At 41.4% G+C, this 25,731-nt stretch overlaps 1 protein-coding gene across 1 annotated transcript in view; it reads left to right on the top strand.

The window, feature by feature from the left end:
• The window catches only part of LOC309407968 (pinopsin-like), a gene marked incomplete at its 5' end in the record, with an annotated part of 92,699 nt that overhangs the window by 54,007 nt on the left and 12,961 nt on the right, over positions 1 to 25,731 (top strand). Inside the window, one exon of the mRNA XM_082003654.1 lies at positions 12,583 to 12,816. Within this exon, the coding sequence (XP_081859780.1) occupies positions 12,583 to 12,816 (234 nt within the window). The remainder of the gene's footprint in view (positions 1 to 12,582; positions 12,817 to 25,731) is intronic.

Raw genomic sequence — 25,731 nt, forward strand, 5'->3', positions numbered from 1 at the left:
GGGAGGGTGTCCAGGCTCCTGCTGAGAGAAGAGGAATCGAAGACTTCCAGACTTTGTAGGGTTGGGTTTGTTTTGTTTTGTTCTTTACTGAATACACCTGTGCTATGACAAGTGTATAATAATTTGAGGGAAAGGGTCTGTCATGAGTATGGAGAAGAATGCTTTCAGGCCAGTTTCAGCATAATTGCTGTTTTTCTAAAGATGCCAGTGAGATGAGAGCTTGCAGACCACTTTGGTTTTATATTCTGTGTAGAGTTTACAGAATTTGCCAGGCAAGTCTGGCATATATTTGGCTTATTTAAATGTGAATAGCTACATGTCAAAGGCATACCTGCATGTCCTTAATGATGCCTTGTTTTATCTTACATGTCAGTAGAAATTTTCAAGGGGGTGGGAGGGGATCCCTCAGTAAAGTGTGGGAAAACTTGACCCTTTCCCCAGGAAAAGGGGTAATTGTGGTTAGGTGCTGAAAGACTGTCGATGCCTGAGAGATTTTAGCATCTGATTTCACTGCAAGGAGAGCAGCTATCAATCCAAAGGGAAGCAAAGCTCAAGTTCTCACCCACATGTGCTAGCCTGGTGAAAAGTTAAATGTGAGAGGTTTATACGTGCATGCAAAAATGGATCTAGGGGAATGCTCAAGTTGCATTTTTAGGGAAAACATTATCTTGACACTTTTTTTTTTAAATTCACACCCCAGATTCAGAGGAAGTATTGGTATTTAGTGTAGAAAAGGTGGTTGGTAATCTAATTAAAGAGGTGAAGAGGGCAGTGAGTCATAGTTGCATCATAGCTTTCTTCTCCAACCTTGGATGACTCCTGTCTAAGGCTTTTCACACATATGTGTGTATATTATGTAATGTATAGCGTGTGTGTATAGCATGTGTAGTGTATATATACATATATATAACATATACAGTATGTGGTGTGTATACAGTTTTTACATATATACAAATACATATACATTCATACATACACTGCCTTTTTCAGAAGGGAGATGTCATAAACCAAACTGCAAACACAACCTGGAGTGTGGGGAGAAGGTTTTAATGTGTTCTCATTCCAGCTGAATAAGTTTTCTGATCTCAGCTGACATTTACCCTGACTCTTATATTTATTGTCCTTGCCAATTACAACACACGGGCTGTTATTTCCCGCTTTATCTATATCAGTGTTCCAATCTTTTGAAGCATTATTTTTTGTCACCTTTGATTGAAGACACTTTTCCTTTAGATGCGGGCGAATGTGCACTCCATTTCCTATGTAGATGGTAGCATTTTATTGCTTAGCATCAAGTAGTAACTTTGAAACCTGGAAATAAATTTTACACCCATCAGATCATCTCTTTTTAAAGAGTTCAACCATACTAGTGATTTTGCAGGTACACATTCTGCATGGTGCTGTCTCTGGAAGAAAGTACACGGAAACCAAGAAGGAATTAATGTCTGATATTTTCTCCTTCTGCTCCACAAATTCTTCAATGCAAAATACACTGAAGTCAGCCTTAAAAAACAGAAATAGGTTTTCGTTTTTCCTTTCCCTTAACTTCAGCTAAGCTGTTAGGTCAGTCAAAGCCATTGCAAAAATTATTAAAACAAAAAACCCCCCACCAAAACCAGAAGTTGGTTATTGGAAAAGTAAATCTGTTCAAGATATAATTTGTTGGCAAGCTTTTCAGAAAAAGGAGTCTTAAACTAAATTACTGGCTTGATTTGCTGAAAGTGATCTTAGCACCTTCCACCTTGATAACAGCAAGTTGTGTTGCTAAGCAGCAACACATATAGTAATATTCTTACATGTTAGCCTTACAAAACTAGCTGCATTTTTATTCTATTATTGGAGAGTCTCCTTCAGACCTTCAGTTCTTCACTCTCCAAGGTGTAATTCCTCAGTTTCACCCTCAGAGATGAGCCCAGTATTATGCACCATGGGTACAGGGTCATTCTCAGTCCTGACTTGGTTCAGCAGCTACTGAATCTCCTTCTGGAGTCTGTGTTGTATTTGCTGACAAAACATCCGTTTTATCACCGAACTCTGGTTTAATTCAACTGTGCAACAAAACCTACTGTTTTTTTAAATGCCTAGTCCACGTTGTTACAGCCTACACTCTTGTTGATATGTCTTACCAGGAAAGTCCTCTAACCATGGGATAGATAAATCTGGACACCAACAAGCTTAATTAGTTCCCCAGAGCCTGTCTAGTGTCAATCTTTTGCCAAGTCTCTAATTTTCCTCCTGTCCCACTGAAAAACACATAATTTTCTCTTTTTTAATACTTGTTTGGGCAATGTTATCACTTTCTGGACATATACTAGTGTAAAATCCCAGGTTTACTGGGTACCATGTAATGGGAATAGGAGTATCTGCCTCTCTGTCCCCTTCCTGCTCTTTCCTGGGTGAAGTTCAGTTTGCCTAACCTTAAGCCACCAAAAAAGATTAGGCCAGATTAGTCTTCTAGGCTTCTGCTGCAGTCAAAAGGAGGACAGTGGATCTGTTCAAGCCTTGTAGTTCTTGCTGCCAGGTGCATGATGGTGGCAATCTGGATGCTCAGCACCAGGTCAGAAAGGATTCTGGCTTTTGGCCATCAGAATATGTACCAAAACCACCTTCTTCCTGGAAAAAAGTGCATATAGACCTACGTCTAGGTAACTGCAACACTGCCTATGGCCTGGGACTGACTTTCAGCTGCTTTGAGTGAAAGGACCAGAAAAACCAACTCGTATTTGCTATCAGAGAGGGCCTGTCAACATTCGGTTCTTCCAGGGCTCTAAACTTTTAATGCTAACCTCTGTGTAGGAGCCATTGCACTTTTCACAACCCCTAGAACCACAGCCAGCTTTGACTCAATGGTTTTTCAGGCCAAGACAGTGTCTTCCTTGATCATGGAGGACTCATCTCCTTTGTAGTACATGCTGGAAGCAGAGTAGTGAATCCTGCCTTTAAAGCTTTAAAGTTTCTTTATCATCCATAGGATATAATCTGGTTTTAGGCTAATCCAGGCCAACATGTTCTTCCTGAACCAATTGATAGGGATGTCAGTTGGTGTGAGTCAAGGCCAAGTTAGAACATGCTCACTAGAACTGGACTTAGACAAGCAATCAAATACAAGCAAGTAATACACTTTGTGATTGCTTTCAGTTTGGGAAAATGAGACCTGATGGCTTCAAGGGAATGGCTTACTACCTATTACAGTCTCTCAAACTATCTAGGGAATTCGTAAAATAAGGTAAGTCATGTTAGACACATAAAACTCCAAGAACCTTAATATTTTATAGCAGACAGTTTCTTTTGATCATCTTTTTGACAGAAATTTAATTAGAGTTTAAATGACTTTGGACATAACATTTGATGCTTCTTGCATCCCCACATTTTTTCAACTAACTGTATCTTCCAGATAGCAAACACACTTTACTGCCCTTTCAGTTTCCATTTTCCACATATCTTATTTTCTACACATCTTTGATTTGTTTCAGGCTGATAAGTGCTGTAGAAGTGTCACTGCCAATATCAGAGACAGCAGCTCTATGCAGTCCCACAATTACTGAAGGACATACATACAAATAACATTTTTGAGAAATGCATATCATCGTATACAATATATCTGCTTAAATGAGCTGCCAGGGCTGGGGGGTCTTCACTGTTAGTTACGGTGATTCTATTTCACCTCTGAAGCACTTTTTTTCTTTATTGGGCATGGGTTTTAACATTTCTGAATTGCTTTACTTGTTGCTGTCATACCTTTGGACCATTCAATGAGACCATTCAGTCTCAATGAGACCCTTTGCATGAGCCAGTTTGTTGTGGGCTCCTTACAGTGTGCTGGAGGCAGACCACTTCTCCTGGCCCTGTACTTCCCATACCAGAAACAGCAGCCCCAGCTGCTGGGGGCAGCCACTGGCGTCTGTCTGTCCCAGCTGCTTGTAGGGGTAAGCACACATTGCCTGTACTCCATGTTGGTGAGACTCCACGGACCTCCCATGTCTGTGTTAGCCCAGTGCAGAGCCCAGGGCACAGGCTGGCTCATGGGCAGGCTGAGCTCGTTAACTGAGTGCAGTGCATGCTCAGCTCTTGCACTGGAACTGGCTTGTGTCTGGCCAACTCTGTGCATGGGAATCCCACACTCATGTTTTTGTAGCCGTTGTCCTTGCTGGGTATGTCTGTAGCTATAGAGAAAAAAGAGATAGCTCCCACTTGGGGAAGATGAGAGTATCTAATGTACTTCTCTTTCTAAAACCAAACTGTTAATGCAAACCAAATGATGGCTGTGCATAATACACCTTTAATTTTCTCATGCACACTGATGCTAGAAAATCCACAGTGAGGAAAGAAGGTCAGGATAAAACCTGAGTTGTTTATGATGGAAGTGACACCGTGAGCTGCTTGTTTAGTGCATGGAAATGTGTTCACTGTGTAAGTCAAATTGCTGCTAAAAGCCCTTTAGTTAGTGCAATGAAAGAATTCCTGCAACTAAGAGGATTATAGTGTTCCTTAAGTCCACAATAGAATTTCACTGATATTAGCAGCAATAGCAGTTAGGCTTCAAGGGCAGTGTACAAAGCTATAAGTTTTGTATTTAAAGCACAGCTTCGCTTCACCTTGAGGCATTAAGATGACTATTCCCATTTCAATAAAAAAAAATCCCAATAAAGCTAGACTTCAGCTGATAAAATATCCTTCCTAAGGACTTCAATTCCTAAACTTAATAGTGACATTAAAATAATTAACTATAAAGCCCCTTGTGTGATTTTATGGCTTCTTCCTTCTGTATTTGTTGCTATTAACTCATTATGTGGCCCCAACTGCGAAAAGTGTTCAAGTGCATGCTTAAATCTCATCTCAGTCAGTGAACATATAAGTGTAAATGCTTTGTAGAGTCAGGGCCCATTGGTTTCTAAGATGACCCGAAGCAGATGTTTCTGTTTAGTCCCTGTTTCCACAGAGACTATACATCTCTTCAGTGTTCACTCTAGTTTTGAACTTAGCCACCTAAATGCTGATAAAGAAGGCATTTCTTTTTAAGCCAGTGAGCCCTCTTTTCCGATGACTGTTTATCTTAAAAAACAAACAAAGTATTTCATATATCTTAGTATTAAACCATAAAGTATCAGTTCTGGTGTAGCCCACACTGAAAAGTAGATTACTTGGAGCTTCCATTTCCTACAGCTTTTTAGAACTTTTCATGCTTTGGAGTGGGTGTTTTGGCTTTTTTCCTTGTTTTCGCTTGAGGACAGAATCCATGGAGATGAGAGAGGAGAAAGCTTATCATAACTGACACTTGAGTCACTACTTAGTTTGAGACCCTCCTGGGTTTGGTAGAGGGTTAATCATACCAATAAATGGACAGCATTTCTAATTTTCTTTTGTTAGAAACATAACAGAGAAGATTGTCTTACTTGACTGGTTCATGAAAGAAGAGTGATCTTTTTCCAGATTTTTCCTCTGCAGCAGCTTTTGCATTAAAAAATCTAGCTCCTTTCTGTTCATTTCAAGAAACTAGTAGACTAAATGTTCAAAGATTGGCAGACTTCCCTCAGATGATTATGAATGTTTCATTTGTCTCTGGTTTTGGTAGTATTGATGAATATTTGATCATGTTGAAATAAGCACTTAAAACTGACACTTAAAGAGGCTGGCAACAAACACTGCTGCTCATAAATAGCCTTCTCTTCACTGTGCAGTTCTGAAATATTGAAGAAAACATCATTTTTTGAGTGTAAAATGTACATAGACAGATCCAGGAGTAATGCATCAGCCGTGATAAAAAAAGCACTTTGCACCCTGTTTCCATATTGCTTGTTTAGAGTGGGTAAAGGACTCTAAACAGCATTTTACAGCATCCACTATTTAGATGCACAGAGTATAATAATGGACTAATATTATTTTCCATCTTAATAAATGATTGAGAAAGAGAAACCGACTTGAAGTACAAAACACATAAACAGCCCCCTTGATTTTTAAGATGCTGTGATCTATATCTCCCCAACATGAAGTGGCTCTGGATGCTGGATTCTTACTGTGTAGTCTCTGCATCTAGTGGTGTCAGGACAAGTGGTTAGATGGATGGGATGCCATATATTCTTCATAACCTTTCAAGATGTTCATAGCTGAAAATGACTGTGAGCTGTTAAAATATGAAGGAAATGCTGTATGAGAGAAAGCACATAGCTACATTAAGAAAGGAGGAGAGACTAGAGTAAATGCAAAAAAGAAAACACGGGAATTGAATGAAAACAATCAGGTTAGATCTTCATCACTGAAGCTTCCCCTTCTTAATAGCTAACTTCAGTCCAACTCCCTTGCCTTATATACATATGAAAAACCAGATTGCCCATGAGTGATGGGAGTGTGCACCACTGTACATCTTAGTTCTTTCAGGAGTGACATCGGTATGTGCCTCTGGAAGTGTGGGCCTTGCAGTTGCCTGCAAGATGCAGCAACACAGCCTCGGTGTACAACCATCCCTCAGGTCTTTCCTGGTGCCTGTGCCGCCTTCTGAGCAGGTGAAGTGCCACCAGTACTCCCTTGGTCCCACAACTCATGGCCAGCTAAAACCAGAGGGAGCTGAGCAGAGCCTGCAGTAGGTCAAGCTTTTGGCTCTGGAGCACAGGAGGGGGGCACGCTGACCCCTTGGGCAGGGCACTCCCCAGGGCTCTTCTCCCATACGGAGCCATGTCGTGGCTAAGAAAAATGTTAAAAGCAGTAAATCCCTCACCAGAGGCAGGGAGCTGCTGTCCTCTTTTGTCTGGGCTGGAAAGCTCCAGTGTTTAGCCTGAAAACAGCCCATAGGGTCAGCTGTGGTTGTGACCTGGCTGTTCCCTCCAGCGACAGGCTGACTGGACTACTTGACTTGGCCAACGGTGAGGTCTGGACCGACCCCTGCATGCCTAAATTGGGTAACCAGAACCTGTTATCCTAAAATAATTTCATATGGCCCGTAGCCGTATTCTTTCCCATACCATTGTACAGCAGCGTTCATGTATTTGGAAGGTGCTGGCTAGCCTTCTGTAAGGAAAAGGACAGACCCATTCTCTTGTCGCTTAAGGAAAAAACAGACCCATTCTTTTAAGAGGAAGCCAATCTTCCGCTAGGTCATGGCTTTTCCCCGGGTCCTCGTTGTGACAGGCCCAGACATTTGCCTGCACCTAGTCTAAGGCTGTTTTCTGAGGTTCCTGGTAGAGTACCTGCTACAGCAGGTATTTGGGGTCCTTTTCTTGAACCTCCAACCTAACAAGCTCTACAGTTACAACAAAAGCTGTCTGCATCCCTTTTTACTAACCCCCTTCATTTACTATTGTAAGCTCCCCTTTTCATTGGTTTATGACCCCTCCAAACTTTGACCAGTGCTGTTGAAATTTTCCATGCTGTGCCCAGAGCTCTCCAGTTTCTTCTTTTCCAATGCATGAAATAGCACTGCGGCCTATCACTTGGTGAGTGATGTGTCTGCTATATTTTGTCATCTGGGAGGGGGAGGGTTGCAGCTTTTGAGGTCAACCAACCAATGTGCCACTCGGGCCCGTTTTGAGGACACTTCTACTGCTGCCATCCTCCTCACTGAATACCACCATGGCTTCTCCAATACTCTGTGCCTTGTCACATCTGCTCAGCACCCTGCCATAGTCATCTAACTAGCGGTGTCTGGCATGGCAGATTGAGTGGGAAAGGGGGCATCGGGTATGTACATGAGATACAGCTTGGCTACAGGGCAAACCCAGACGAGAGCGAATTGTGCCCGTTTTACGCTCAGTGCCTGAGATTAGGCAACCTTGCCTGTTGCTGCCTCTGGCTGAGTTCTGAAAAACCAAAACACTTCTGAAAGTGGGGGAGACACACCATTTTCTCGTTAAAAAACCCTCAACAGCCCCTCGCCAACACTCTTGTTTTCTTTCAACATAGTGCTTTCCCTACATTTAGAGCATCAGATTTGGCAGGAGGTGGTCTTTGTCCCAGAGAAAACAGCTGAGTTTACAGCACAGACAGACATGTGTTTCCCAGCCATCCCTAAATAAATACCTTTTCATCCCAATGGGCTAGTATTTCTTGTGCCATTTTAAAGATGTGGTTTAGATCTTCTATGTTTAGTATATAAACATATACGTATATTATATAAAATGTATATTATATATATACTCTATGCTCTCATTTAGATCAGGTTTTACAAGCTCAGCTATTCTAGAACGTAATTTGAATCTGTTTTTTCTCGTCACCTTCTGATGTTCTTCTATCAGCTGGCTGTCCAGACACTAGACATTTCTGAAACGCACTTCCATTTGACCACTGAAAATACAATGTCCAGTAGTTTTAAAATAAGAATTTTAAAGTTAAATTGTGTACTGCTTTTTCGCGTGCAAAATTGCAATATTTCTGTGGGTTGCATCAACTTGAGCTATATTTTGCTGGAGGCCTTCCAGCACGTATAAACAGTGAATTTTTAAAGATAACACCTTCTAAAGGTAGGCTGCAAAGCTGCAAAGGCAGTGAAACCAAGAGTGTGTAGATAAATATAGTATGTGGTTTCAAAAACAAAACTCTGGGGGCATTTCCTACAGAGTAGTCTTAACACTTCTTGAAATCCTCTGGCATTTCTTGCAGTGTTAATGTATCCCAGAATGTACCAGTGTGATACCCCAACCACCCCAAGACTCTGCTGCTTGCCTTCACCACTATCAAAACAGCCACGTTTGGGCTGAAGCGGCTTGGAGAGATGGAAGGAGCACAGCAAACAGGATCACACAGTTCAGCTGCTTCCCAAGATGTGGCGCAAGGCTGGGGGAAGGACAGTCACACAACAGCCCAGCAGCATGCTCAGAGGCATTAAGCAATACGACTCTTCTCCCACCCTTTCAGTTGTGCAAGCACAACTCCAGCCCCTTAAGTGTCCTGCAATTTACTGGTGGCCAGAACACCCAAGAAAAGGTGAGGTTACTGACACTGAGGAAGCAGATGAGTTACTTAAGCATAAAACATATTTAACAGCTACAGCAACTCTGGATATCAAATAAAAATTGAGAGAAGCATCATGTACATTTGGGGTTCATTGCAAGGGATTCCTACAGGTCATTTGTCCTTTGGACTCATCTTACCATCCATGTCCCCTCTGGAAAGCTGGGACATCCAGGTCCCCTGGGATTTTGAACCATTAAGGGAGGACATACTTTATGATCCTTCCTCACTTCTGGTCTATTGCTTGCATTTCTTATTCTAATTCCATGCTCTTAATCTCCTCTCTGCATCAGTGGGAGTAGAAATGTACTTCTGGGGGAAAAAAAAAAGTACTTTCAAAAAACCCTAAAGTTCTAATTTGCTCATTCCCAGCATCTGGACTGTAAGTAAATTGTATTATAGAATTATAATATGAGGCACATATAAAAGTAAAAACAATTTGCTACATTGGTGTAAACATGGAAGTGAAAGACTGTATGAGCATGACAGCTAACTAAGCTTTCCAATAGGTTTGTCTCATGACAAATGAGTTTTTAGACTCAATTATAGAAGACTGCAGCGGAAGGTCACCCTTAATAGATACTGAGGGCACATTAAGAATGTCCTATTTCAGGAACAGCTGTGATCAGAGCTTTCTCCTTTTTAATTATAAGAAGAGGAAGATGAGAGGAAAAAAATACAAGCAAAATCAGAACAGAAGCTAACCTAGAATGGGTTCTCTGGTGTCTAATTTGAGTTCATTTCACTTTGCATTTTTTCATCTTACTGGGACCGTTAATAAGGAGCCTTCTGCTCTAGTGACATGTGAAGAACTCGGTGTCAAAGGCCTCTGTCCATGTAGTAAGTTTCAAAACCTCAGTCAAATTTACAAGGAAGACATTAGGACCAACAGACACACAGGTTTATTAACACATTGACACAGACACCGTGATAATGCAGGCTTCCCTTCTTAAGAAAACAAGCTAAGGATGTGAAAATAGGGTACGTACCAAAATCACACCCATAGTCAGGTCACTTTTTACACATCTTTCCTTCCCCTATTTATGATCTATATTTTATCTGTGCAGAGGGTAAACTCTTGCAAACTCTTCAAGTCATTATCTAAACACAGAGGGAAAATGTGCTGACTGATGCCTCTGCCTTTACTGAAGAACTTCAGTTGTGGATGCCATGGCTAGCTGGGGCTTTGCATTCCTCAGTTAATATCAAATTTGTAACATAGCTGCAGCTAACATGGGATCCTGGATTCTTCAGTCAGAGAAAATTCCCATTAGTCGTGAAAAATTTAGTTCAAATAAGCAATACAGGATTGTATCATTATCTATTATTAATCCTTTTTTCAAGCTAAAGTAATTACGAGATAAATTTTGTTCTTGGAAAAAAAAAAGAATAGTCCCCAGTGTTTTCAGAAAGGATGGATTTTATGTTGTAATTGCTTTTTGCAGAAAATCATTAAAAGACTAGACAGGAAAAATACTTGTTCTTTTTTGGCGGACTAAATTTGTGTGTGTTTTATTTACTTTCACCAGGAACATTTCTACTGAAACTCCAGCTAGAAACAACCACTCTAGAAGGCTAGAATCATAATTAGCTAAAACCAAACAGCATCACCGTATTATTTTGCCTTCCGTATGTACTTACACAGTTACTACATATGTTTTAACTCACAATCTAACACATAAACACATATATTATGCAAAAGCACCCACACCACAAAGAAGTAGGTAAAGCTCTGACTATTTCCACTGCATTAGCATGTGCAAGTTGTGAGCCAGGCAACAGGAGATGACATTTGGCTCAGGTGATTAGTGGCTTCCACCCTTAACTGTGTTCGATTAATTTACCGAGTTGTGCACATCACTTGTTCTCCTGCATCAGCTTAAAGCCATTTGTTTCAAACTTTTGTTGTTGTTGTTGTTAGGTAAAGTTTGGATGCATTGCGTTCCAGGGAGCTGCCTTTTTGCTTATTTATGTTTGTAGCTTTACAGGGACTTAGTTCCTTTGGGTGCAGTTTACTCTCAAGTACCGCATTTGGGAGGCAAGAAGACCTTAAAGTGGACATAAATTACATTTGCCCGAGTACAAGACTCAATTGATTTAGTTTAGACATTTGAATACTACCTGAAATCCTACTGGCACATCTGGGTTTGCTAAACACACTCTGGGGGGAAGTTGAGGAATTAACCATAACCTCGGGAGACCAGTGTGCCGAGCCTCTATTTAGAGTCAGTGGAGAGAGACTGGCTCCAAAATTAGCCTCCTTGCAGAGTTTGTTTTAATTTCTTGGCTGCAAAAATGCTTAGGGAGACCTGTCTTGCTATTCTGGAGTTAATCTGTCTGAATGTGTCCTAAGAACTTCTTCGTAATCCCTATAACATGAGACTAATTGCCCAAACCTGGTCTATACTCCACCCAATCTTGTGCTGACTTCCATGGGCTTTGGATCAAACTTAATGGCCATCTCACAGAGCTTGCTTTTAAATAATGCTTGTGCATAGCACGGAATGTGTGTTCTTTGTAGGGAATGAAGCTTTTTCCTCCCAGTTATCAGCAATGCGCTTAGTGGTACGAACACACTGGAAAAGCAGTCTGTACCTGTCAGCAGAAAAATGCATTAACACTAAAGCTTAAAAATAAAAATTGGCTGTTATTTTAATGTTTAAGCTCCATATTAGACCTCTAGACTCAAAAAGGCATGGTGCTTCAATCCAGAACAGGTCAAAGGAGAGTACATTTTGAAGCACAGACTATAAATACTTCCACAGCAGAATTGGGTTTGCCCAGAGACTGTAACTACTGGTAATTTTATGACAGCAAGATGGACTGTTGTACCATCACTTTGGAACTGATCATTTAAATCTGCGCTTCCTGTTTACCCAGTTCTCTTCCATTTCCTCCAAAAAACCCCAATACAATAGCTGAACTATGTCAGTATTTGGCACACTTTTTTAAGAGCATAAAAATACTGGGTTTGATGATTATCAGGAGCGAGGCTCTTTTATCAAAATGGTAAGCTGCCTGGGAGAAATAGTCTGGAAAGGATGAATCCTACCACTTCAAACTTCATAAAGTGTTGTTTGCAAGGCTTCACTAGTGTCCTACTCCGAGTGTGACCATTGCCACTACACCAGGCCAGCTGAGGCTTTATCTGGCTGGTACTAAGCACAGTCCTAGTGTTGCTCTGCTGTTTCCACACCCCTAACAGAAAATGCTTCTGTTGCTTCACTTCTGCTTCATACTGCTTCTCCATCTCAAGCAAGTCCTGTGTACTGGAACAACCTGAGTGGAAACATTGTACAATTACACAAAATGCCATACCTGAAAAGCAACTGGAGATGACCTACCAGCTATTACGGACTAGATGCTGATTTTGTCACCCCTCTGCTTTTGCTCCAACCTCCACCGGGACTCTGGTCTATGCTGGCACGCAGCATGATGTCAGTAGGGCTTCCCCTGGTGCCTGCTGGAGACAGTGAAAGTCTTCCCACTGCATTCGCTCACTTTTGGATTTGCATTTTTTTGTTTCTGAAACTACAATGTTGATTGTCATTGCTGATCCAAGACCAATAGTCCCAGGTTGTTAAAAGCAATCAATCCAACAGCTTGGCTTCTGAAATTCTATCTTTTTTCACCTTCCCCTAGGTTGGAAAAATCCACAAGAATGCTGCCCGCAAAAGAGAATACCACGTACTGTTCATGGTAATCACTACAGTTATCTGTTATCTCATCTGTTGGATTCCCTATGGAGTTATAGCATTACTTGCAACATTTGGTAAGCCTGGTGTGGTGACTCCAGTTGCAAGCATCATACCTTCCATCCTAGCAAAAAGCAGCACTGTTTGCAATCCCATTATCTACATACTTATGAATAAGCAGGTAAGACATGTATTGTTTTTAACTTGTATTTTCTTCAAGGTCTGTCAAGCATTCTCGACTGCTGTGACTACCAGTCCTATAGATGTGTCTTTACGAGAAGGACATTCAAGGCTTGTCCAAATGATATTATTGGAGTCTTGGGTGGAAGTGTTTGCAATCACCAATATATTGCTAGGTGGGAAGAACAGATAAACGTTTGCGTGCTGAAATTGCTTCTATTCTTCTGAGGGCACACTGGTTGTTAATTTGTATTCTACAGTTAGTTGCCAAAGCTATTGCCATCTATTTACAAGAAGATACTCAAACATTTGAGGGACAAGAAGAGGAAGGGATTTCATGACCTTGAAAACAGTATAAAGGAGGAGACCATTTGCAATACCATTTTCATGACACATCCCCTTGAAAACAAACGGTCATTGCAATTACAGTTTTTGTGGACTTCTACATCCTTGCTGTTAAATTCCCAGTTCAGCTACATGCCAAAATAGATAATAAATTTTGTCTCATGAGGACCAAGGCCAATTCTAACACTTCTAAAATGCCTAGATCCAGTTCAGGTCCCCTGTTGCTGTAAATTGCATTTTCAGTACACAAAAGCAAACTTCCTAATGTTTTTGCCTTTTGCCCAATTCTAAGGTTTGATAATGGCAGATCTGGAAGTTTTAAAAGTGTTTTGCAGTAAGAAAGTGGGAAAATATGCATAGTTTATGAACAAGCCTTATCTTTTTTATTACATTACGTGTTTGAGGTTGTTCTGAATTTCCTTTCTTCATTATGTCCATTACACTATTACAAAGCAAATAAATCCCCTTTTCCTTTCTTGCTCAGTGTATGCTGGAGCCTGCCCTTAATATTTATCAGCAGCAGTATTACATTATTACGGACCTAGACAAGGGAAAAGTTGAATGTAACAGCCAAATATAGTCCAGTTTTGCCACTGCCTGAGATCATTCTTGGTCTGGTTCATCTAACCTAAAGTTCTTAAACAAGGCATGAATCTGCTCCTGTAGTTTGAGGGAAAGATCTCAGGCAAGCCACTAAACCTCCCTGAAATCAGAAGGAAAAGGTACTATTGCCTTCTCCAAGACCAGGACTTCATTTCCAAAGTCTAGTTTGAGCTGATGTTGAAAAAGATGGAAAGCTCCATTTGAAAAGTGCTAATGCTGAAGCAAAATAGTAACTTTTTCTCCTTACCTTTTACAATTCTTAGGGAAACTTCTCAACAGCAGCATCTGTCTTGCTGCTTTGTTCTGTGAGCACTTTGACTGAGGTCCTTGACTTCCATGAGATCATCTGACTGTACTGTGATCACTGGAGCAGGCTATAACAGTGATCACAAGTACATTTTGGCATTGTCTTTACACATAGAGCACATCCCAAATAGCAGTGGTATGGGAGCCGGGGGAAAGATATGGGTCCTAAAACACATGAACTCAGTACAGAGCCTTGGCTGCCTCCACATGTCTTGAGAACAGAATCACACGCACAATTACCTGTGCTGACAACCTGGCATCCACAGGTATACACACAATTAAGGCTGGTTTTGTGTCCTCAAAGTGTGCCAAGCAGTTATTCAGAACTGTGCGCTCTGCAGCATCACAGGCTTATGAGACAGTCACGCTGCTGTGGGTGTGCCGAGGCAAAAGGCAAAGGCTCACTGTTGAGAAAAAGTTGATTAGCAAGAATAAAACTAGGGTGCTTGCACATCACAGGAATGTTGCAAGCTGTCTAAAACCACTCTTTCCTTGCAGTAGCTGCCTGTTTCAGCTACCAAGGAAATAACTTCTGAATGCTTAACTTGTTTCTCAGTATGGGGTTTACTTTTGATCCAGTTCATCATCTCTTACGAGACTAGCGTGGGATGATCTGTCTACAAGGGGAAGATCTGTTAGGACAGTTCTGAGGCAAAGCAGGCTGATTCTTAGCAGCAGGAACTGAAAAGGCTGTGCAACAATTCAGGAGCACCATGGCAGGGAACTGGAAATACTTTCTTAAATATCCTTCCTTAGTCTCCAGTCATGTGCGAGACCGATGTATTAGATTTCTCTCTTTGAACACTGAGAACGTTTCATTTGTTTTCCACTGCCTACTGTGCCACAGCTGCCACCATTTAACAAAAAAAATGCAAGGGAGCAAAGTCAAATCAGTCTTGGAGGGTGGATCATTAGTTGCCAGCTGGAAGTCGCTGTATGGGCTGAGTTTTTTTCATAGTTAGCTTCCCATTGTTGCAGAAATCAAGACAAAAATCACTCCTGAAAAGGATCTCTGTCAGATTTGGGGTAAATAGTTTTCACTGTAATAAAAGCAAAATAATAGCTAATGCTTAGCATTAATTGGCAACTCTTGTCTGCTGTGCCACTGTGTATTAGCAGTAAAAATAATTGTTTTTATCTGTCACTGAGGAATGAGCTTCACTCAGAAAGGGTGAAACACGTGCCTCCGTCTGTTCCCCTTCCTTTCAGAACAGGAACAATAGTAACACCCTCATCCCATGCGTCACCAGCGTTCACGGCACCTCAGCTACTCTGCAGTTGTTCTCGTTCTTTTTTGTAAATTTAACACCTCATGAAAAGCTGTCTTCTTCCCAGCACTCGGCTTTTCTGGGCTTTGTGCTTAGCTGAGAATTCTCACAGGGGGCTGGTGCCTCCCAACACAGAAATCACCTGGCCTGCGTTTTTCACAGTCCTCTCTTTTCAGATGCGAGATACCACAGTAGGCTATTTACTCCTGCATTTTATAAACACACTGAGAACGTACGGCTTAATATTTAGTTCTCTGTGCCTAAGCTAACTTCTTTGCTTTGGGACTGCCTTGAAGATTGCAAAACAGCACTGGTCGACTGCAGCTGTGGTGTTACCTTCCAGCTGTCATAAATCGGTGTGGAATATCAGCCCCTGAGTCAGCCTGAAAACTCATCCTGCAGAGCACACCTTTAAATTAACTCTTAAGCAGGCCCTGAGTCTCTTTCATGGTCCAGGAAGACTAGAGAAGAAATTTTGTCTTTGCCGTTGCCTTCTGCGCTGGCCTGAGGTGATAAATAGCTGAGGAGAATGGTGAATTTCTTTCCAGGTGCACAGACTCCCGCAGGTGGGACGGCATGGGGCACGCTGCTCGCCTCCTTCCTCGGCTCTCCTCCGGGAGGAGAGAGATGCACCACTTAAGCTGGACTGTTACTGGGCTGGGAACATCACGCCGGGCAGACATTAAGCTTCGCTGACAAAGCTGTTAAGCACTAAACTGCCTGAAGACCGAGTGATGTTTGGGGGGAAGCTGGAGGGGACAGGAGAGAAGGAAGTTCTGTTTTCCCTGTTCTCTCGCTATGTTCTTTCCCTGTTCTTCTCTCTCAACACGGCCGGGTGTGCCTGGGGCAGCCCTCCCCGAAGGGCAGGCCCTCGAAAGTGAAGCACACAGCCCAGGACCGTGCCAGCTGGGCTGGCACAGCCCCCAGAGCAAGCGGGGCAGCGTCGGCATGCTTAGGCTTTCAGTGCATCGGTCCTTTAACGTAGTTATGCAGGTTTTCTGTTTCACCTTCTCTTACCTCTCTCAGTGCCTTTTACTGCCATCACAGCTCCCTGTCAAGTTCACATTGTCTATCTTCAAACTTCCACCCATGCAGCCACCCCAAAGAGATTTTTAATGACAGCTTCAGCTACCTTCTTCTCACCGTGGTGGTGCTGACAGAAGGCTGCTCTTTCACCTGTTACATGCAAGCAGGTATTAAGCACTCAGCCAAGAGACATGGAGCTTCCCTGTAGCTGTGGGCTTGCCGTTGAGGAGATGATCACTGGGGGCATCTTGCTTTCACGTGTTTCATAGAAGGGCACAGGAACCCTAAGACAGAAGGGCTTTCTGTCTGGTGTAACTATACGTGAGGACATACTGCACTGGGAACATATACAGGGTTCATTAGCTGGTTAATATAATGGTGTGGCAGCTTTTGAGGTTAACCTTATCTTATATATCAGAAGTTCATTTTTTATTGATGCAGAAGTCAAGATATGAGTAATAAATGCTTGAGGGGGTATGGTTATGGGTGAGACAATGGTGAGATTGAGTGAATCTGCACTTGCTATTTCACATAGTTTCAAGTTAGCGCTCAGAGAAAATAGGAATTTGCTGCATTGCTACTGACAGCCAAATTTAAGTCAAGTTAAACTTGTATCACTCAAAGATCTGCAGAACCAATCGCTTGGAAGCCACTGATCAGATTATAAGTCACAACCTTCACTGATGTAAAATAACCTTGCTCCACTGCACCTCATGGGCTTCTGACGAATTACTTCCACACATTTAGTCACTCAGGTAGCACACCTAAGGCTCACCGAAGTACTGAAACTCAAGCTAGCATATCTAATACTGTTTTGCATATTACAGTTGGAAAAAAAGTCTGCCCAAACCCTGTGATCAGCGATGTGGTGTTTCTGGTGTCAGAAAGTGCCTCTGAGCAAAAGTAAGGAGGGAGAGTGTGAGGGAAGGGATGCATTAGATGTGAGTAAAAGTCCCTGATTAACGGTTTGATCTCTACTCTCTGTCTTCTTGTATTAAAATCATTGCACTTTTAAAAATACAGGCTGACCCTGTCAATTTCCCCAAGGATTTGGAGAAGTGATACTGGAAAGAATCTATACATTTACTTGAAAATAATTAATACTATGACCTTTCCAAATGTATCATGTATTGAGGGGTAGGGGGGAGCTGGGTGAGGGGGAAATTAAATAGAAAGAATGAACAAACTAAGCCAACTACAAAGACTTTTTTTTTTTTGGTGGACAATGAGATTCAAATTATTATTATTATTATTATTGATGATGATGATGATGATGATGATGATGTAGTACTTAAAGAGTGTTCCTCAATGAGACCTGGGCCCGGCATGTGGAACTGCGCTTCTCACAAGCGAGCACTTACGCAGGCACACAGCTCTGTTCCTGCAATGGGACTGCTCACATATTGAATTGTCTTCATATTTATCTGCAATGTTCATACACACGGGGTAAAATAGCTGCCTGGGTCCAAGCTGAGAGCCTCTACGGAGAGGCTGTGAAGAAGCAGGGGAGCAGTGTTGGAGTCTGATGTGCAATAAACAGGAATTAACCCAGCAGGGATGAGGAATTTTCCCAGCAGGTTAGAACTGTGAGCAAAAGGAATGGCGTTTTCATATTGGTTTGCTACGTTAGGATGCCTGATAATGCACCATCCAGAGAACTGGTGTTGACTCAGATCACGCGTCAGACACCTCCCAGGCACGCTGTGGCTGTGGCCATCCCTGGGAAGCTCTTCCACCACCACCCGCCTCTCACCTCATGGGTCTTTGCCTGGGCCAGCCCTATCTTCCAAGGCCTTCACGGAACTTCCCTGCTGCCAGACTAGGAACAAGGAGTCCTTCTTTCTTTAATGTCTGTGCCTTATATATGCAGTTTTCTAGCATCCCTTTTCAGTCCTTCTTGATCTTATATGCACTGAGCAGGGAGAAATGCATACGCACTTCGAGATACAGAGCTACACATGATAGTCATTAAAAAAAAAACCCCAACATTTCCCAACTGGCTGTATAACAGCTGTATTTTCACAGTCAATTTCCAAGTGGTACTGTGCAGTTTCCAGTATTTCCAACAAAAGGTAACGTTTCACTTCTAAAGCTTCAGGAATATGTAGTTAACGCTGTTGTGTTTTTTTTTTAAGCTGCTCATTTTCCCACTTGGAAAAGTAAGATATTTTAGCTGCATGAGGACACAGAACTACAGATCCGGAAAGATAGTATACAATGCAGGGACAATTGTGCCAAGCCTCATTTGATGCATAAATGGGAACAGACCTATTAAGTCCTGAAAAGGCACCCTGTTTTCTTAGATATTCTGTTCACAGCATCATAGAATACTTGGGGTTGGAAGGGACCTTTAAAGGTCGTCTAGTCCAACCCCCCCTGCCATGAGCAGGCACATCTTCAACTGTATCAGGTTGCTCAGAGCCCCGTCCAACCTGACCAGGAATGTTGCCAGGGATGGGGCATCTACCACCTCTCTGGGCAACCTGTGCCAGTGTTTCACTGCCCTCACTGTGAAAAATCTCTTCCTTATATCTAGTCAAAACCTGCTCTCTTTTAATTTAAAGCCGTTAGCCCTTGTCTTATCACAACAGGCCCTATTAAATGGTTTGTCCCCAAACAAGCTGGTTCATGACCTTCTAGAGGCTTGCGGGCTTAGTGTAAGATTTATTATCATAAGTTGTTAGACTTTTTCATTTAAATTCATGTAGATGTTAATACTTATGATCTGTTTTCTCATCTTTTCTCTTCACTGGTACCTGGGTTGACTTGCACACCCGAGCTCGTAAGTTGAAGATGGGCCAAGTCAAAGTGATCTCTTAGTGCAGATCACTCTACACTAATACTCTACTTAGTATTCTCTGAATACTCTACACTAAGTACAATGCTATAGTACAGTTCAGAAAGGTTTTTACTTTACTTCTCTCCCAGTATGTGGTGTTTTGACTTTTTAAAGTTGAGGGGCAAAGAGAAGAAAGGTCTTAAGGGTACCTTTGCTGCTGTAAAAGTTATAACTGCCTTTCACACAGATCAAGATTACTTTAGGAATTTCTCTTGCCGCTCACGACAAAAAGATCAGTTCACGTAAATAATCTGGACATTTAACTAGAGACCCAAGCTGCCCCAGCCAGCCTTCATGCTTGTCCCAGGCTACATCCTTGGTACAACCTGAGTATGTTGACATGAGCTCAGCCTTGTCCTGCCTGCCGTTTGGATGCTCTCTGGGGTCTGGACTGGTTTCAACATCACGGAAGGATTTAGGACTTGCTTCTTTAGACCCAGGGTGACAGTAGGAAGCAGGCAGCCAGGCCACCTCTCATGCAAGCTGTTGTGGTTTAACCCCAACCGGCAGCAAAGCACCACACGGCCACTCACTCACTCCCTGTCATTGGAATTGTTTAATGCCAGGTTGGACAGGGCTTTGAGCAACCTGATCTAGTGAAAGATGTTCCTGGACATTGCAGGGGGATTGAACTAGATGATCTTTGATGGTCCCTTCCAAGCTGTTCTATCATTCTGTGATATAGAAAGTAATCTTGTCGTGTAACACATTTATTACGTCTTTTCTTGTCTCTTCCACATATTCTGTAAACCCAGATGACTAACCTATTTCTTCAGAGGTTTAAGTGATGAGTGTCATTTAGAATAAGCCCTTAGGCATGATGTAGGTAAACACTTTGATCTATTTGGATGAGTCAACTTTGAAAACAAAAATTTAGTTGAATCCAGTTTAAAAGGTCACATCCACCCTTGTGCATTTTCACTGAGGTTAGCTTAGAAAAGAGGGACCATTGCCTCAACTGTTTCCTGACAACCTTGCAGGTGATGCTGGTCAGTAGAAAGGGTCATAGTCACACTTACCCTAGTCAGAGTTTGCAGTGATTGAATGACATGAGATTAACGTTGCTGCCTGTTTGAGGGCTAGCAGGGAGATATCTGTAGGAAAAGAGTTGACCTCTAAAATTGTCGTCACTATACAAAAGACAAGAAAACAACAAACTGTTTAAGGATTCAAAGAATTTGTAGGGTTACAAATCTCAGCTTTTCTCCAGTACAGGGAAAATAGCTTCAGTCAAATTGTTTGCACTTGCCTATTGTGATCAGCCTACAGTTGTGCTGGGAGCTTCAGGACGTGATTTACAACCAGCTATGTTTCATACACTTCCACCTGTAACATTAAACCTGCAGGGTAGACTGAGAGGTAAAGGGAAGTTTCCAGTAGCCAGGGCTTACTACAGAAGCAAGGAGTGTGGTATATTCACAGATAAAAAATGGTGTTAGGATTCTTCTAAGTAAGGCCCCTTGGTATCCTGTTTGCTCTTGCAAGTATACACCATCAGAAACTCAACCAAAACAGTATTTCTTTGCTGCAGTCACATGTTACATCTGTCCTCAAGAGAGAGTCTGGATGGTCAAGAGCTCAGTCAGTGCTAAGAGAAATGCAGGGAAAAAAGGATAAGGTATTGATGACTGTGCTGTTTCTCACTTGCCATTACTTCAGTGTGATTCAGAAGTTGGGTGAAAGCATTTGGCATTTTGGTATCTTTTTCTGAACTGATTTACAAGTTTAGTGTAGACAGTTAAGGTCCTACAAAGGCATACAGGATCTACAGGTAGACTGAACTTGTGCTGCTCTTCAAAATAGCATTGCCAAGCCACACTGAACAGATGTTACAGGATCTTCTGTTGCAGTGAGCTCAGCTGCAATGCCAGGTCAGGGATTAGACTGAATTTTAACCCACGCCTTGGCTTGGCTAAGGCGAAACATTAATTTAGCCTCAGAATTCCCTATTTTAATTCTAACGCTTCTGCTTTTCTAGAATATGTCCCCATTTTACAGGCAGGACTCCAGCTGTGTATTTGCTGCAACATACCATTTCAAAGCTGAATGCAGGCATAGGTCAGATGAAGAAAACAGAATCTCTAATGCAATGCAAGGGATTATATAAACACAGAATTTAGTTGCTTTATGAGGACAATCAAATTCAACAGATGAAAAAGATTTGGAAAAGTAAGTGTAACCCTGGAGGTAATAGAACCTCTCATTTTCCTCTCCTGTTCAATCACTGAATAATCTCTAGTGATGTGGCAGTGGCATAATATTAAAATTTTATCCCAAGCAGGACATTTTTGTACATTTTGTGTCAGTTGACATTACTTCTCAGAGTTTTACTGTGTCTACCAGGTATATCTTTGCAGTCATGTATCCAGCTAACAGTTCAAGCAACAATAATTTCAGATTAGATGGATAGAGAGAAAAACAAAATGAGATTTCATAGTCAGAGAACATTTTTCAACATTTATGTAACCTCCTCTAAACAAATATTGTTAATTGATTTAATCCTCAGTATCCTTGTAGAGCAGATAATTATCATCATCCTAGTTTTACAGCAGGAGAAATTTGAGGATCAAAGGTTAGATTACTGCTCAAAGCCTCACGAATTTGCATGGCAAGTATAATTCAAATCTGTAGAACTTTATTTTATGATTTAATCATGATGTCCTTCCTTCAGGGCAAAAAAGCTGCTGTACTCAAGCAAATAATGGTTGCCACAGTATGAAAAATACAACATAAAACTATACCGGGCCTGTAATTCATTAGAATAAATCCCTTTTTATGATAAACTGCATCATTTAATGCAATTCAGAAATTGTCAGTGTCCAAATGAAAACAAATTCAAAATTGTATTTTGAAGTAGAAGCTGTTGCAGAGCTTTGTTTCTCTGATGTTTTCCAACTAAATTTATTTGTAGCCAGTTTATGAACCCTTATTCCTGATTTACTGAAAGAGCCCTTCTTCTTTGATAGTTGGCACCTCTTCATACTGGAACACTGCAAACAGATCACCTTCTGTCTCGATATTGGTAGGCTGAACTAGTTTAGTTCTTTTCATTTCCGCCAGTGACCTAGGCTTTTCGTCTTTGCTGATCTCTTCTCCCTGGTATTCAGTGACAGCATGTGTGGGAACGGTTCAAAGCTGCGTGAGGGGAGGATCAGACTAGATAGTAGGAAACATTTCTTTACTGAGAGGGTGGTCAAACACTGCTACAGGCTTCCTAGAGAGGTGGTTGATGCCGCAGGCCTGTCAGTGTTTAAAAGGCATTTGGACAATGCCATTAATAATGTGCTTTAACTTGTGGTCAGCCCTGAAGTGGTCAAGCAGTTGGACTAGATGGTCATTGTAGGTCCCTTCCAACTGCAACTATTCAATTCTATCCTATCCTAATGATGTCAAATCTAGACAAATATCTTTAGTACTGTTGTTTGCTATACATAATCTCATGCTCAAAAGTAGTCACTGCCTTTGATACTGTGCAAATGCCTGTGACCAAGAATATGCCCAGTTGCCATCACTAATGTGTAGTCATAGCAAAAGCAGTCCTGCAAAGGTCCTATCTTTCATTAATTGCATTCCCTTGCTTTGTAGGCAATGGGCCACTCTTGTGGCATGGGCATGTGGTGGCAAAAGCAACACTCCAGTGAATGACACCTTGGCTTCATAGTGCTTTCCTCTTCTATTTTTCCCATGTAATAACTCTTCTAGCTTTCTGAAATTATGAAAAATACAAATACACCCCCCCAGTTATTCAAACTATAACCCTTTCAGTACTCATGCTTGGGACTGTGTATTTCATCTGTGAAACAACTTCTTAGAGTTCTCTGGATGTCAGTAGAGGACCAACACTTCAATGCATTAGGAGTTATTTCTTTTTTCTGTCTTGTTTGTGGTGCTTAACTCTGTTTATTATTGTTATCTTCAGAATCTGAACTGAAAACAAGAACATAGCTCTACAGTGACTTCTTAAATCCCTTTACCTAAATTAGAACCAGATTTTCAGACATGGGTGTATAGAAATATGCAAGGGTCCATTATATAGGGTACAACTATTGTATATTGAGTACTTTATGGCTGACCCTGCTTCAGATGTAATATTTTATCCCTTTAGGGGAAATAATTACTCAAGACCTTACAACTGACCCAGAGCTTTATAAGACTTCTGTGTATGCTGGTTTTAGGCCAATAGGAATATACTACAAGTAAGATTCAAAGGTTAACCAAAACCATATAAAATCCATCTTCTTTTTCACCTTCATTGCCTTATCTCTCAATGATGACCAATCAAGGGATTTCTATGTGAGTTATAAAACAAAAACCAGGCAATTTTGTAACTTGTTGGGCAATTTCCCATTAAAGCATTTTCTCAGTGCAAAATGTGGTTTCTGCAAAATTAGAAGCTCTTAATTTTGCCAATTTTATTTTCATCAGGGAAAAAAATAAGGACAAAAGCTCCCATTTCAGGATAGATCTCCATGCCTAAGCCTTTACACCTTGATTCCTGTGAAATGTATCTTCAATTGAAAACACTCTCCTTCATCCAGGCAGATCAAACTCCCTTACCAGACTGCATTCCACGTGCACCAGTGCAGGAGCAGTGGTGGCTCAGCTAGGGGTGGACATGCAGTGAAATGTATCCCAGCTCAGAGATCTAGTTTACAGGGGAATGGGCAAAATGAAGGTGAACTATAATTCCCTGAAGGCATCTACCTGTAACTGGATATTTTGAGAGTCCAAGGTTTTGTCTGGATTTTTTTGATAATTTTGGTTTTGGCCAAGATAGAAAGAAATGGTAGAAGAATTACAAATTCTTAAAAAACAAGAGAAATTCTGATTTCTCAGCCCAATCTGTTCTTTGTTGCATTACTTGCACATAAACCCAAACAACTGCTACCAAAACACAGTAACAAATCAAACCACCCTTGGTAATTTCTAATTATGTCTTGGGTAAAATCAATACCTAATTGGCTGCAAACCAAGATAAAGATAAAAAACTGGAAAGACTTGGCTGCCATCCCTTATACCCACCACTTCACCACTTACCACACTGCATCTCTCATTGCCTGAAAAAGTGTGAGCTCTGTAACAAGAGCCCTCATCTAGCAGCAGGATGCGTATCTTGTAATTAAAAGTTTCTTCCAGTGTTCCCGTATCACAGCACCTCCAGTGTGTTGTTCACAGCATCTGATGGAAAGATCATTTTGGACAACAGAAGCTGTAGCAACAGGGGAGGTGGTATGGGAATCTGGGGGAAGGGAGGGCTTCTAAGAACCTGTGTTTTAGCCCAAGGTAGAATGAAAGATAGTGCCGAGGCAGACTCCGTAGATAAAATGCCCAAAAGCTGCTGAAGTTTTTTTGTGTGTGTGAGCGTTAGCAGAATGTAAGACAGTGACCTACCCTCAAGCAAAAAGATGCTGAGTAATTCACAAAGGAAGGTAGCCAATGGTACCGTACTACAAAAATAACCTAATGAAAATAAGGCTTTCAATTTCCTTGTGCAGTGTTCTTGGTCTCAGCCTAAGTGAAACTTTGTAAGGAACATCTGAAAGAACTGCTGTCCCTAAACATGCATTACATAGCCAAGGATAGGCAGCTCGTAACCCACAGCGAAAAAGAACACAATAAGATCATATTTCTACAAGTATTTATTAATGTACTTTAGTCATAGCAGAATTGGGGCAGGAATATATCAGCACAAACCCATCACAGTCAGCTTGAGTCTTTTAACCTTTGGCAGCTGATCCAGAGTCCGTGGGTGAAGAACTGGGTAGGCAGAACAGCATATTGGCTGTGACTAAACAAACACATTTTTCAAAAGTCAAAATACTTCTCGTTATGCTTTGAACTTTCAGCAAAATGGGAGTTATTTAAAAATGATCTGGAATCACTCATCCCATATTACGGTAGTAATAGACCCTTTTCTCCTCATGAAGTAAAATGTTACTGTAGGGACTGGTAAATTTGCTGCTGCCTCTGTCAGTCAGGATCTATCAATTACACTGCAACGCCCTAAACAATTCTGACTTAATGAAATGGGAATAGGAAATAGAGGCAGGATCTATTTTGTTGCTATTCACTGAAGTTCTTTGCCTGTTCTTTTTCCTCACATTGCTTTAGGAAACTCTTCTTAAGTTTCTTTCGGGTAGGAGGCATTAACTTCACATATGCTACCCCTTTTGTATACTGTATGGGTTTTAGTAGCTTTATTTAAGGCAAGGGAAGAGCATGTGCAAGATAAATATCACAATTGGTCTTTTTTTCCTGCAGTGATAAACCCCATTGAAAGCAACAGTGCTGTCTTAAACCAACGTGCATTGAAAACATAGCAGTGTTGTTAATATTGCGCTTTCATGTGCACAACCAATCCCTTTGAAGTTCAGCAGCCATGCTGGTTATATTGAAGTATGGGTAAAGAAAAGTTTCTCTCCATTTCCTCTAGCAAAATAACTATCCCTAGTTTATGATCCCTGCAGCTTTGATCTCTCACTTTGCTCACTTTATATGAGAGACCATATTTCACGAGGATTAATCTAAA

This window comes from Phaethon aethereus (assembly GCF_964289735.1).
Source record: "Phaethon aethereus genome assembly, chromosome: 1".
NCBI lineage: Eukaryota > Metazoa > Chordata > Aves > Phaethontiformes > Phaethontidae > Phaethon > Phaethon aethereus.